Source organism: Peromyscus californicus, unplaced genomic scaffold (assembly GCF_007827085.1).
Source record: "Peromyscus californicus insignis strain IS unplaced genomic scaffold, ASM782708v3 Scaffold_15__1_contigs__length_86483966, whole genome shotgun sequence".
In the NCBI taxonomy this organism is placed as follows: Eukaryota; Metazoa; Chordata; class Mammalia; order Rodentia; family Cricetidae; genus Peromyscus; species Peromyscus californicus.
Window position 1 is genome coordinate 26846824 of NW_026294447.1, and position 14887 is coordinate 26861710.

The 14887-nt window shown below is 50.5% G+C and overlaps 1 protein-coding gene across 1 annotated transcript; it reads right to left on the minus strand.

Moving 5' to 3' along the window:
- Positions 1-9276: 9276 nt before the first annotated feature.
- On the minus strand, positions 9277-14487 carry Foxa1 (forkhead box A1). The gene is given in 3 exon segments (XM_052738583.1): positions 9277-10912; positions 10914-11936; positions 14250-14487. Coding segments are annotated over 3 exon segments (1404 nt in total). The 5' UTR covers positions 14322-14487; the 3' UTR covers positions 9277-10603.
- Positions 14488-14887: the final 400 nt, after the last annotated feature.

Consider the following 14887-nt stretch of genomic DNA (forward strand, 5'->3'; position numbering starts at 1 on the left):
TGTAATCAAGAATTGGGTAGGACTGGCCCCTCTTAGGACTCAGCAGCCACCTCGAGGAAGCTAGTATCTTTGCATTCTTATATATTATTCTACAGCTTCTTAATACTGTCCTTTGAGTCATCAGAGGCCTCACAACCTTTCACTTCGACTGTAATTTCAATTTAATCTCTCACCTCTTCTGCTATATAGGATGAATGAGGTGAACAGAATGTAATGGAGATCGTTTCCCAGTATTCCTAATTTCCTCTACAGCTTAGTCTAGTGTTGTTATGACTATAACTATCACTGTGAGCTATTTGTTAGATGAAATAAGCATTGCCTCTCTACTGGCCTGACTCAGCAGAGATGTTGTAACTCAAGAGTCAGGTGTAGCCCGAGGAGTTAATCCTTGGTCTGCTATGGCCCATTGGTAACTACTATGCAGAGAAGTGAGTCTTTCCATGTGTTGGGGACCCAAAGTCCAGTTCTGAGTCTAGGACTCCAGGTCATAGTATGTCTTCCCAGCTCCAGCTTCCATATGCAGAAGTCTTATCCCTCTCAAGAACTAAAGGACTGCCTTGAATTACTTACTGTATAAAACTATGTCTGAGAAGCCACATGTATTTATTTCTGAGCCATAGTAACAAATACTGTGAAATGTGCCCAGCACAAAAGACAATATTTCTTCTAAATGAATCAGTGCTCTGAGTGGCTTCTACATTTACTTCTTATAACTTCTTATAACTAAGAAGCCACTGCATCAGAGAGAGAGAGAGACAGAGACAAAGACTGAGGGAGACAGAAAGAGAGAGAGAGACAGAGAGAGAAGAAAGGAAGGAGGGAGGGAAGGACGGAAAAAAGTAAGAGAGAGAGTAGGGAAGAAAGGACAGACATCCAATGACTGGTCAATACAAACATTCCCTTAAAAGTATATAGGCTGCATGACCTAGCTTTGGATGGTTTAACCCATAAAGGGACCGCATCTCTTATTGATGAATATATTATTGAATATTGTTGCTATTTGAAGGAATTTGAAATTTTATTTCATTTTTCTCCTGTCAGTATAAAGAGCGGGAAACCCATGCTTGTCTACCTCATGGGTGTCTCCCCCAGTGGGATGCTCGTCTAGATCAACCTTAGGTGGGTACTAAAGAAAGGGCATTTCAATTGTCTGGATAAGTAGCTGGAGACAAGCTTTCAGGTGCCTGAAACAAGTTTGAGACAATAAAAATGAACGCTCAAAAGAGGCACACGTGAAATATCAGCCAATTTCTCTTCAATATGGAGGAGGGGTGGGAATCAGTTGGCAAAAATGTTCTGCACCATAAATGTGAGCTGCTTAATCACACACATGAACTCAAGAGGTGCGCGTTATCCATCCTGACCATTTAGATCAGCTTTGCAAACACTCTGAGGAAGTGACCTTACAGGATGAGTGAACTGAAGACAGAAGGGCTTCCTGTTACTGTATCTCTAGCCCTGTAATTGGTTGATTCTCCCCCCCCCCCCGCCCGCCCCCAGGCTGGAGTGTGCTTTGGGGCTGCACTTTCCATAAGACTAAATTCTCATCTTTACTGAAATGTTTTGTCTTCTCCCGGCCTAATCCCATTCCATGGCCAAAGACATCTACATAGAAATTGGAATATCTTTTGTTTAGTAATTCTTCTGTCCTGTGATGGCTGGCTCACCTGAAGTCACATAATCCTGGATGTGTGCTCTGGCACTAGACAAATTGTTTATGTGGGAAAACCACAGAGCTGTCCTGTTGCCTCTGTGGAGGGAGCACAGCAGTCTCCCACACGGGCAAAATATATGCCAGGATTCAAGGCAAAGATTAAACCTTCAATCTATGTTGCAAAGACAGTTTATTAAAGGTGATCGAAGGAGTCATCTGCACTACATGCAAATGAGCCTGTCACCAGGATTCAAACCTAGCTTTAATAAGTTAATAAAAAGGAGGGTAAGTGTCCAGAAGTCACTTTTTCTTTATAACCTCTAATATCTGGAGTTTCAAACTCAGGTAGAAAATAGAACTTAAGCCAGGTGTACAGTGCGTGCTTGTGACCCATGCCCTAGGAAGGCTGAGTCGGAAGGATCATGAGCTGGAGAGAGAATTTTCCATATGCTTCTTCATTAAACACACAGAATATTTTCAAGGTAGATGCTTTGCTTATTTTTGAAGTAAATGAAAAGTATAAAGACTCCACTCCACAACAGTGAATGTTTTAATATAGTTTTAAGAGTTTAAATGTTTTAAGAGTTGTAGAGTGCTCCATGGGGACCAAAAGAAAAGAAAGGAGAAACGGGCTTCTTTTAAGTTTTATCTACAACAATGAAATGTTTTTCTTCTCTTCTCCAAGTGGTTAGACCTAAAAACTGAAGGGTAGTGTGAGGTTCACAAAAATATATTTATGTACATTTCTCCATGTGGAAAGCAATTAAATAACAGAAACCCAGTGTCTCCTGATGAGACTGATACCTAGCTGGAAACCTTCAATCTGACACACTTTTTAAAGTTTACCCCAAACCGGCAGGTCTATGTTTCCTGCTTCCTTGCTGTGGGTACTGGCCTGAAGATGTAAGGGCCTCATGGACACTCCTCAGTACATCTACTAGCTGTGGTTTGCTAGAAGGTTGAGATAGCCATGATTAATTGGTGAGAAATGACCCATCTGCACCACAAAGTATTGTTGCTTAAAAGCACCTTGTATTCTGTTTTTAATTATTCTTTATCTAACTGAATTAAAACTTCAACGCATTTCCCCAACTGGGAGAATGGGTTCCTGCTGGAGGCTCAGCCATGACCACAACTGGTGTATTAGACACCAAGCTAACCGGACTATGTCGATATCTTTGACAGGGATTCAAAGTCGGTGTCTCTGTCTCTGTCTCTCTGTCTGTCTGTCTCTCTCTCTCTCTCTCTCTCTCTCTCTCTCTCTCTCTCTCTCTCTCTCTCTCTCTCACACACACACACACACACACACACACACACACACACACACACACACACACACACACCCGGCCAGTCATTGATGATGCCTGTTGTAACTTCAAACAAGCAAACCAGTGGTGGAGAGGGCGCCTGCCCAGGTTGTGGGCAGCGTCCCAGGGAGGCAGTGCTTGCAGAAAACCCAGACTTTTCCAGTCTACTGCGGGACACAGGGTTCAGCCAGCCCGCCCAGCAGCCAGGGCGTCCTTTCCCGGATGGCTAGCGTGAAAGCCAATGAGAAGATCCTCAGTAGAGGGCAGGGAGGGCTGGCTGCGTGCTCAGGGCTCTGGGGTGGAGGGGCGCGGTCAGGACCACGGGAGCTGGGTGCTTGGAGCCAGAGCCACTGGGCGGCCCCCTGCCCGGCGCGCCCCGGATGCCTGGAGCTGGCTGGTGGCCTCGGGAGGCCGAGAAGGAGCAGAGTAAACACAGCGCTGCGGGGCCCGCCCCACCTCTGCCCGCTCTGGGTCCTGCAGCGTCGCCGAGCCCCGACCCCGCCCCGGGGTGCCGCAGCCTGGACTGGCGGGGTGGGACCGCGCCCCAGTGCGGGTCGGGTCCCTCGGAGCGCGCCTGGCTGTCCCGCCCCGCCTGGCCGGGCCCCTCGGGCGGGCTAGAGCCCTGCTTTGCTCTTTTCGTTGGCCAAGCACAATTGTGTTATTGGAGATAATGAATTCAATCCCCATCAAAGGGCATTAGGCTTGCCCGGGCCCTGGAGTTGCTGGTGCCTTTTTTAAAAAAAAAACTAGAAATGAAAGGCTGAGGAGAAGAAGAAAAAAAATTCTCTGGGGGAGCCTTTCCCCTGATCGCTGCTTTTGAAGTGAAGGGGCCCGGGCATTGTTGTTCACCTCGCGGCCCATAAGGCTGAAGAAAGCCCGGGCTTTTGATGGGCTGAGAACCATCTCAGCAATGAGCACCACGTCGGGCCGCACGGCCTGCGGGCAGCATATGTCTCAGGGCACCCGGGCACCGTCTGGCGGGCGGGACCGTGGGCCTGGCGGGAAGGAGGCTCAGGGCCTGGGGCTGGACCCAAAGCCAGCACCCAGAGGCGGGAACCCTGGGGCCTGCCCAGGGCTGAGACCCGAGTGCCTCCCACGGATTTGGTGGGGTGACAGAGGGGTTCCCAGAGGGTAACTTTTAGGGGACACACCCACCCTTCGGGGTCTCAGTGAGGGCGGCAGGACTGGCTGATTGGAGTCCTTCTTCCTGAACCCCGAACTCCAGTCTGAATGAGAAAGCGTGCACCTCAAAAAGGGACAGCTGAGGGGTTCCCACGGGGGACTGGGGATGCACGCCCTGCACGCAGCGGCCGTTCCTGGCAGACACTCGCCCCAGGAGTGTGCGGGCTGCAAATGTCTCACGCATCCAGGGCACTGGGGTCACCTTTTGTAAAAAAAAAAAAAAAAAACCAAAAAACTTGTTGCGGCCATTTATTTTTATTGCCCCGAAGGGAACTTGCCCCACCTGGACCCAGGCGCTCACCCTTCCACCCCAGACCTCCTCGGAACATCTCTTGGGTCGCAGAGTTGGCCACGGTAACCCTGCGGCTCCTTTCAGGGCACCTCCTCCCTTCTCCCCGAAGGATCCGGGTTATCCGCCCGCCCCATTAATATATTAGCCAGGCATAGCACAAAGGAAACGCGTGTCGGCAGAAGGCCGTGCGACTCCGGGGAGAGGCCAGGAAACCTGGACAATGCCCTGCCCACTTCACCGCTCTGTGCAGGCCAGGCCAGCGGCTCGATGGGGCCTCCACCTGAGGAAAACTTGGGAGGACAGGGCAGGCGCCGGGGCTCACAGCTGAGCTCAGGGGCGATGGGGTTGGAGTTCACAGCTGGCCTCCCAGGAACGAAGCTCCAAGTCCCAGGTGGAACGCAGAGCAAGACAAACGTTCCCCTAGACGTCCCAGACACCTAGTCAGTGCAGAGAAAATTAGTGTGGGGAAGCACAGAAGAAGGTACCAGGCATCTCTTTCCTCCCTCGTGCGAAAAGGACTCTTAAAATTACATCTACAAACGAAACAAAACTCCACAGAGACCCTTACATTTTCCTATGAAGTTGATGTTTTAAAAAGCAACTCCTTGGGGCCAGAGAAAGGGAAAGAAAGAAGAAAAATAGAAAATCTTAGCTTGGGGACGAGATTAGAGAAGCAACTTCAGAGGAGAAGGGGGAATAGCCTAGGAGGATTCCGGTTAATTCATTGTTCCCTATTTCCGCCCCCCGCAATGCCTGGGAGTGGAGGGGTGGTTTTCAGGTGGTTTCTCTGAGCTTCAGGGGCTGGGAACACCTGATGTGTAATCCCTAAGAGCACTCTGGGAAAGCAGAAGGCTACCTCACCAGCAGAACTTTGAATCAGGTTTCCCCGGGGTGTCCCCGGCCGGGTTCTGAGCCGGCTTTCAACAGACCTAGCATCTCACCTGGGTTCTAAAGTCCAGAGCACACACAGCCCTTTCAAACTTCCCGGATTTTAAGGGACAGTGTCGGCATTCTGTTTCTGGATTCCAAGCTGACTTAGAGTTTTAGCGAACTCCAAAGTGTCCTGAGGTGGCATCTGAGAGCCTTGGCTCTGGGGGGGGGGGGGGGGTGCAGAGGGAAAGTGAGCGTTACACACTCTTGAGATGGTGTGTAAGAATCGCGGCCTTCGTGTTTGGAGATGTGAGGAAGAAAGGCAGTAGGAACGAACTCCGCCCCCCCATCCCCTCCCGGACAGGTTTTTAAGTGTTTTACAGGTGACGACTGAACTTCTTAGGTATTCTCCGGTCCCAGAAGGCTTCCTAAAAGAGGCCAGAGAATAGGGGGCGGGGGTGAGGGCTTGCAACCCCAGCTGTGCAAAGTTTAGTGAATGGAGCTGGCCTGGGAGAGAGAGAGAGAGAGAGAGAGAGAGAGAGAGAGAGAGAGAGAGAGAGAGAGAGAGAGAGAGAGAGAATCGCCAATGGAACCCATTACGTCCCAAACTTAACAATTTGGAAGGCAACGCTTTAAAGAAATCCGTTGTTAAATGTGTTTAGACACACGAAATAGTAACCGTAGGTAGAAATAAAACTTGCTAACGTGGCTACTTTTAAAAAACCTCCTCTCTCTGCAGCAGATCGATTATAGGGATGTTGTGCTACTTCGCCCTGCCATTCTTAGTCTCAGGAGACTCTTTTGAGGTTTAATTACTCTTTCAATTTGGGTAATTTTTATACCTAAATTTCAGCATAATTTGATTACCTATTTAGGTCAGGATGGCTTATAATAATCTCTTTTTGCACCCAATTATCTCGAATGGAGAGGGCATTCTCTTAGTTGCGTTTAGTTGCGAAACACAGCCACAATACAGGCAGTTAATTTTAAAGACAATTTAAAAAAACTTTATTAAATACATACTACACAATTCAAGCAATTTTATTTTTTAATGAGGTTTTTTCTTCTTGACATATTGAAGTGTCACATTAAAATACATTATAGCTAAATGTTCTATGATATTACTGCTAAATCAACAGAAAACCAATTGATCTTGAGGAAAGGTTAATTAATTTGGGCTACAGGTCTCCTACTTTCGTCTGCAAGGAAAAGAATTTCTATTGATCACGGCAGGTTTTTTTTTTTTAAAGAAACTTAATAAGCATTTTCATGGAACTAAGATCAATATTTTAAATGACAAAACAACAGAATTTTATAATTTTGTCATTCTTGGCATTCTCTTCTGTAGTGGCTCGTTCAAAACGGTTAAACTCAAGGAAAAATGTTTAACAGTTTCAGTGAAATCCACCTTCTGAAAAAAGAGAACCTAAGTTAAGAACTTCACCAGCATAGGCTCATTTTCATCGCATATTATTCCCCTTTGGTCTACTCTGCTGTGCAGAGAGCCACGAAGGGACAATAGAAACTGAATTTTGTCTTTTGAGATTTAAGGTGGTCCCAGCCGATCTCCCAGAAATCGGGTTGAACGGCCGGCCGTCAGCTTGGGAACGCTTCAGAGTTGTTCGGTTTCTCTGAATAGACAGAACTTCCTTATCTATCTTGGGCTCTTTTTGTTTTATTTTTTTTCCAGTCGCGTTTAGAAAAGGTTTCAGAGTTGAGCTTCCAAACACGAGGTGAAAAGTAATCACTGACGCTGTGCACTCTCTCTCCCCAAACGCTTTTCTGCGTTACTGTTTGCTCCGCGGCGTGGTGGAGGGATCAGAGGGCCCCTGGAGCTTTCTACTTGGGTCAGTTGGAAGCTTTTTCCTTCTTTGCTACCCGGGCTTCCGGCCCCTCCCCCCACACCGAGCAAAATTCCTAAAAATCGGGGCTCCGGGAGTGGACTGCACCCTGTGCGTCCCCTTTCTGACCACCGGAGCGTCGGTGGAGAAATCAGGGGCCCGGGGACCAAAGCCGGACGGAGGCGGAGGATGCCGAGGTCGCTTGCAGGCGACGGTCTCGGGAGGGTCCCCGCGCGCCCCTGGAAGCACAGATGTTTTCTTCCTGGCCCGGGCGCGGCACCCGGGTCGGCGGGCCGGCGTTTGTGTGTTCGGGTTTCCGAGGAAGGGATTACGCAGCGGGAGCGGCTCGGCCACGCTGGCCGCGGGGTGGGCTAGAGACCCGGCGCCCGGCCTCCTTTGTTGACTTTTAGGTCTGTGGCTCAAGAGAAGATTTATTCGTAGGAGGGGAAAATGCCCAAACAATGAAGAACTAACTGCATTTGTCACCTCGGGATGCTTGCGAGGTCCGCTCTGCCCCCTCGTCCCCAGCAACCATCTGTCCCGGGGCCCCCAGCCCGCCTGTGTCCAGAGGCGCGCGTGGTCCCGAGGTGGCGGAGAGCGTAGACGCAGAACCGGGTGAGCAGCCCACGAGAGACAGGAGCACGGCCCGCAGGAACCTATGAGCCTAGCCCGAGTCGCTGCTCTCCATCCCCTCATCCCGCATCCCCCGTCACTCGAGCGGCCTGGACCACAGACAACCCCGTCCCTGCAAACCCAGAAAACCCTGCGGAGAGTCAAGAAGCCAGAACGGAGGCCGACACAAACCTGGGGGAGGAAGGGACTGCACAAAAGTCAGACTTCGTTTCGGGGCAGCATGAGAAAGGCCCAGGCCCAAGATCACGCATTAATTTTGCATAAGAGTTTGGATGTGCCCGCATTTGTTTACCCGTTATCATGTGTGTAACTGTTGAGCTTTCTTTTTTCGTCTTTGGGGGTATGCTTGATGGTCCTTTAGAGGACTTCGAATTCAGTTTTGAAATTACTCACGCCAGCAATTTCTCTTCCCTCCTCCTTTCATCACTAGCAGAGAGCAGAGCAGGGATTTCTGGATTTTTCTCAAGTGCTACGTGGCACCCCTTCTCTCATCTGGGGAGGTAATTACGCGATAATTGAGCGACTGGCACGGCTCTTTTTATCTTGTCTGTACTGTGGAGGGCCGCGATCAAAGCAAAGGCTGTCCAAGTTCAAGCCCTGGTGAGGATGCAGTTCACACACAAGAGCTCAGGCGGGCCAGCCTCGGCTTGGGCTGGTGCTGTTTATTGTCGGTGTCAATCCGAACACGTCTTACAAAGAAATAGGTGGACTGGAAAGTGAGCCTACTATCAAAGGAGATTAATGATTTTGTGATCTCAAGCAACTACGGGGTGTGAAGTTGCATTTCAAAGCTTCTTACAAGGCAAACAAACCATCAGGTTTAAGTTCTTAGAAACAATATTTTAAAAATATCTTCACAAAACACAAAACAGCAGCTACCCTGAAATACTCACAAAGCTCCCCCCCCCGCCCCCGCAGGAATGAATTAACTGCTCTCCTCCCCACTCTCCAAACCGACCACGATGAGTTTTGTTTCTCTTTTCATAGGAGGGTTCAGAGCCTGTGATAGATAACTTAATTTTAGCAGCCACCACTGCTATTTTTTTTCTCATTCAGATACTTCTCGAGTTAGAAAAAATAGGGGATTAATAATTTAATTTCAAACGAGGAAAAAACTTAAAAAGAGACTCAGGAGGCTTAAAAATCCCATGCCCCACCCCCACACAAAAAACTGAAGTAAACATTACTGGGAATAAAGAATTTTTAAAACCTCAGTTCTTGGAATAGTGTCAGGTTATCTACCTACTTTAATTGAATTTCTTTCACTACAGTTTACTAGTTATACATTCATTTAAGCTGTATATGAAACCATTTTATTTTAGATTATACCCCTGTTTGTCTTTTATATTAAATTCCAGAATCTGAAAAATGCCCTATTCCGAAGATCTATTTTGGATTTTAATTAAAGATCTATTTTGGATTTTAAATGAAGGAAAAATGACAGAAGTTCTTTGTTGTTAACATTTGATTTATTTAAATTCCTTAACTGCAAATGATTGGGAACATATTCCACAGATTAAAATCTCATATTATTCTTGTTATTTAAATCAAAATATCTTAGTTACAATCACATGGATAAAAATTAACATTTTTAAAATTGTCATTTTAACCATCAATTAAAGCAATTTCAGCTGTAAAGAAAAAGAATAAACCATGCAATAAATTAACATTGAGAAAGCAAAGAGGAATGATAATGAACCCGTTTGTCTAAAACTGACACTACGTCCAACTATGAAAGTGCATTAACACTGGATGCAACAACTGAAATGGCCACAATTGGGATTTGGGAACGTCGGACAAAATTTTGAAATGCATTTCTTATAACTTCTCTCTCCTCAATAATATACTTCCTTTTTTTCCCCTGGGAAAAAAATCCTTTAAATGTTATACATACACAAAAGCTAATTTTATACATGTGACCTCAGAATGACATGACCATGGCACTCCGCAGAGCAAGGAGCAGAGTTAGGGGGGGGATTGGTTCTCAGGGTCATAAGTGGGTAGAGAGGACAAGTGTGAAGGGGATCGTTGTAACTCGGTCAGGCAATGTTTGAAAATGTAGTGTGTCTATCACCTACCTATTACCTCTACATGTTATGCAAAAGTGGACGGAGGTCTTCATATGTGAACATGATTAAGTCCACAGACAATATATATGTATTTCATTTAAAGACGTCCATTATCTGAGTGCCTCAGAAATGTAAGCTGAACACAGATGGCTCTGATGTGTGGAACCTGCTTATACCTCACTGCATAATGGCAGTACTGTCTTCCAGCATTCTCAAGAGTCCCTGCTCTCTGTTTATTTCTTTTCCATTTCCATATTTACTGAGTTAAGAGCGTTGCCACAGACCTGTAAACTCGTGTGGTGGGCTTAGGTAAGGAGGGGCAGCAACAACAAAACAAAACAAAACAAAAGCACGAACAAATAGTTTACAAACTTGACCATTTTCTTTTTTTTTAAATAAGCCCTGCACAGACTAGAATGTGTCCACAGGGGAAAGAGCGAAAGGGCGAGACGGCAAGGAAGGAGGAAGATTTTCTATATATACATTTATGGATCATTAAACTTCCGCAGGGGAAAAAAAAAGATTGGTTGATATGGAGTCGGTTGTTTTTGTAATAATACACACAACGAGTGTTGAATACAATAATAAAGTAACAGTCCTTTGCACTGGGGAGAAGTGTGCACGAAAAATAAAAAATAGTTGGGATTTTATTATGTGGTTGGTTTGGCGTGTGTGGTTTTGTTTGCTGTTGGTTTTTTTTTCCTCTCCTGCTACCACCAGGTCGGCCATGCAGACAAACCCCCAAGTCCTGGGAGCTAGGAAGTATTTAGCACGGGTCTGGAATACACACCTTGGTAGTAGGCCGGCTCCAGGGCTGAGGGCTCGATGGGGCTCCTCGTGGCCACCGAGGCGCTGCCCAGGGGCAGGCTGGCGGGCAAGGCGGCGCCGTAGGTAGAGTACTGCAGTGCCTGCTCGTAGGCCTTGAAGTCCAGCTTATGCTGTTGCTCGGAGGAGGACATGAGGTTGTTGATGGAGAACGGGTGGTTAAAAGAGTAGTGGGGGTCCCCTTTCAGGTGCAGCTGCGATTCGTGGGGTGCCAGGCCGTGCGCCGGGTGAGAGGGGGGGTACCGATGCCAGCGCCCCCGGCCCGGAGCTTATGGGGGGCGCCGAGGAAGAGGCTGGAGACTTCAACTCCGAAGCGCCCCCTGTCGCCGTGGCCCCGCTGTGGTCCAGAGTCTGGGGGCTGGCGGCGGGCCCGGGGGCCGGCGCGCCCTCTAGCTGGCTAGCCTTCCCGTGCACACCCCGGTGAAGGGGCGACTCGGCGGGGTTCCCTGCGCCGCCGGAGGGGTCCTTGCGGCTTTCGGGGCCACCCTTGGAGCCGCCGCCCCCGCTCCCGCCTCCGGCCCCGGGCTGCTTCTCACACTTGAAGCGCTTCTGACGGCGCAGGTAGCAGCCGTTCTCGAACATGTTGCCGGAGTCCGGGTGCAGCGTCCAGTAGGAGCCCTTGCCCGGCTTGTCCGGGGACCGGGCCACCTTGACGAAACAGTCGTTGAAAGACAGCGAGTGGCGGATGGAGTTCTGCCAGCGCTGCTGGTTTTGACGGTAGTAGGGGAAGAGGTCCATGATCCACTGGTAGATCTCGCTCAGCGTGAGCATCTTGCTGGGCGCCTGCTGGATGGCCATGGTGATGAGCGAGATGTAGGAGTAGGGCGGCTTGGCGTGCGGGTAGCTGCGCTTGAACGTCTTGGCGTCGCCGCCGCCCCCAGCGCGGCTGCGGCCCAGGTTGGACGGCGCGTACGCCATGGGGCTCATGCACGGGTTCATGGCGGCCGCGTAGGGGCCCAGGCCGTTCATAGAGGCGGCGGGCTGCGCGCCCATGGAGCCCATGCCGCCGGGGCTCAGCGCTGCGCCCATGGCCGTGACGCCTGCCGTCATGCTGTTCATGGCTCCCGCAGAGCCCCCGGGCATGCCGGCCACAGCACCGGGACTCAGGCCGGCCCCGAGGCCCGGGTTGGCGTAGGACATGTTGAAGGACGCCGGTGTCATGTTGCCGCTCGTGGTCATGGTGTTCATGGTCATGTAAGTGTTCATGGAGTTCATGGAGCCCAGGCCGGAGTTCATGTTGCTGACCGGGACAGAGGAGTAGGCCTGGAGCGGAGACAGCCAGGGAAGAGGCCCCGAAGGGCGGGGTTAGTCGTGTGCCCTGGAGTTTTGGCTGGCCTTGGGGCGAGCCCCGGGGGCGAGTGAACAGCATTTTTTTTTTCTTTTTTTTTGCAAAGCCCGGGAACTCCCTAGCCAGGGCAAACTGTTCGGCGCCCGTCCCTCCCCACGCAAAGATGGCTTACACCGCAGGGGGGGAAATCCTAGCGCTGCAGGCAGGAAAGATTAGTGCTCACAGAAAATATGTCCCCGGGAAGATGTGTAATCGCTTTACATGCCTGGATCAGGGGCTGGCTTCTAAGGTCCCCCTTCGATTTCATCCACGGTAGGCTGTACCCAAAGTATTCACCTCCCAGACCAGCCTAGACACACGGCCTTTGGGCCAAACCAGTTTTGAAACTCCGAAAATAGAAAATAGAATTTATGCCCGAGCTTCTTCACTTCACCACCCACCGTGATGTAGGTTCCACACGGGCCTGCTGGATGATCAAACGGGGCACCACCAGCTAGGCACCCACACTGCCGAGGTCTGGCAGGCACCTCTGGCCGCACAGCAGTAGGCATTGGGCTGGCTGCTGTTAAACCCTCACCCATAGAGTAAAGCGCCTATATTCCCATAGGATCCCCTATCCCAATTACTCATCTCCCAGGAACTGGCTTTGTCTTAGGAGCTGGTGCCAAAAGCTAGATATTATGTTATTATGTTTAGAAGTATTGCTTTCCACCTCTTGTAACAATGTTAATATTTTAAAAGAAGAAAACTCACAAGTTAAAAATAAAATTCTGGAAAAATAAAATTAAAAATAAGGTGTACAGCAGGACAACGCGGTACCTATATTTAACTTTAACGTGGCTGCCTGTACAGCTCTGGGAGCTACTTAAAAAAACCATTGCATTAATTTTGTTACCTATTTGCAGTCCTCTAACAACTGAAATATTTGGTAGCACAATTTACACATACACACACACACCCTATAACTGATACTTGCCGCCGCTCATATCAAAGCCCTGCCTTTGAAACTACATGAGTAGTTTGGGATAATTTTAAATTCCCAAGTCAAACTCGACTTACTTTCTCTCAGTGCTATTCTGCTTTCTAACTCCCAGCTTTGAGATGTGAGAAAGCTCTTTCCGTAGGGGTCTTCTCTGGTGGGCCGAGGTGACTGCGTCAAAATTAAACCCCTGAAAGTGGCCGGAGCCCCTATTAAAATCATCAGCAAATGGCATCTTCGTCATTAGCAATCCAGAGAAGAGCTAGGTGGTTAGGAAATACAGAGCCCTGACATATAACTGCGTATCTGGTAATCTAACACATAGTATTGATGTTCTTAAATTTGTGTTCATCAGCAAATGTCACTCCCTCTGAAATCCTAAGAGATGGATAGACTTAAATATGAAGACCCCACAAGGTATGGTTCCCAAATAAGCACAGAGACGAATAAACACATTGCCATGAAGGGGTTTTCAGATTCAGATCTTAAAAGTACTTTTTACTTTGGGGTTTATTTTCTAGCTCTCTCCCCAAGATCGCACGAGGCTTTCTCAGTAAGCGTTTTCGATAACAGTAAGTCAACGTTTGAAGGTAATCGGCAACTGTTTCTAGAAAAGTACTTTTAATAGGCAGTGGCCCTGCCTGTACCTGATTTTCCTTGCAATGCTTTTGTGCACAATGTAAAATAAACCCCGTGAACTTGCCTCTAAGGGGACAATGAAGAGAAACAGGTTCTTGGCCCTCAGTTCTGGAAAATGATTCGGTTCGCACTAGCGCCACCCAGCGGCTCTAGAGAGGAACGGTCACACTTTTCTACAAACGGGGCTTTTGAAGAATAAGTTTTATAAAATTTAGAAATCATTCCTCATGAAGGAGCCCAACTTCCGCGGCAGATCATTTTTAATCCAAAGACGTCGGCGAATTAAGCGGCGGGACCGAGAGGCTGGCCAGGAAGCGACCACCAACTCTCAGAGTTGCTTTTAACTCCGGCCGGAGCCCGCCGGCCACCCCCGCGGCTTCCCGGGGCCGGGCTCCGGCTCCCGCTCTCCGCGGGGCAAAGGCAAGTGCTTCCCGGAGCGGGTGCTTTCAAAGCCCAGAGTTTCCTAAGACTCTCTGCTCGCTTCAAGCGCCGGCACCCAGCGGGCAGCGGGCTGGCAGGGAAGCCGAGGCAGTGGGGGCCACACTGGGAGCCGCGCCTTGGTCGAGCCGCCCCCAGCCCGCTCGCCCTAGTCCCCGCAGGGAGCCCACCTCGCCGGGGTCTCCCCGGACCCCGACTCTGGGGAACGCCCCGCCGCCTCGCCGCCTCTCACCTCCTGCGTGTCCGCGTAGTAGCTGTTCCAGTCGCTGCTCTCATGCCCTTCCATCTTCACAGTCCCTAACATCCTGGAGCCACCCCGACCGACGCGACCATCCAACCCAGTGCCGAGCGACGGGCGGGTGCGCTGCGCGCGGCGGGGGAGGGGCGCGGGGCCGCTGCGGTCACCGGTGCGCTCGAGGGCCCAGCGCCACCCCAGCCAGGAGGAAGCCAGGCGCTGCGGGGCGCGGCGTGCGCGGCGGCGGCGGCGGCGGCGGCGGCGGCGGCGCGGCGGGAGGGGGCAGCGCCGGGGACGGGAGGCGGCCGCGCAGCGCGGCGCCCGGCAGCGCCTCCGCGGGAAGTGAGCGGGCGGCCGGTGCGCAGCGAGTGCAGTTGAGCTGATGTGGATCTTACGTCGCTCGAGTGCCCACCTCCTCGTCCTCTCCCCATTTGTCCGCCGCACAAAGACGCTCGCACCTACAAAGCCCGAGGTGCACCTGCGAGGCGGCCGCCCGCCAGTCCGGCCGCCGCGCCTCCCGCCCCGCCGCGCCAGCGCCGCACGCCCCCCCCCCTCCGCGCCCCTCCCGCCAGCCCCCTCCCCCCCCCACTCCCCACCCCCCACCCCCCACCCCCCCCAAACCTGGCCCTCACTTT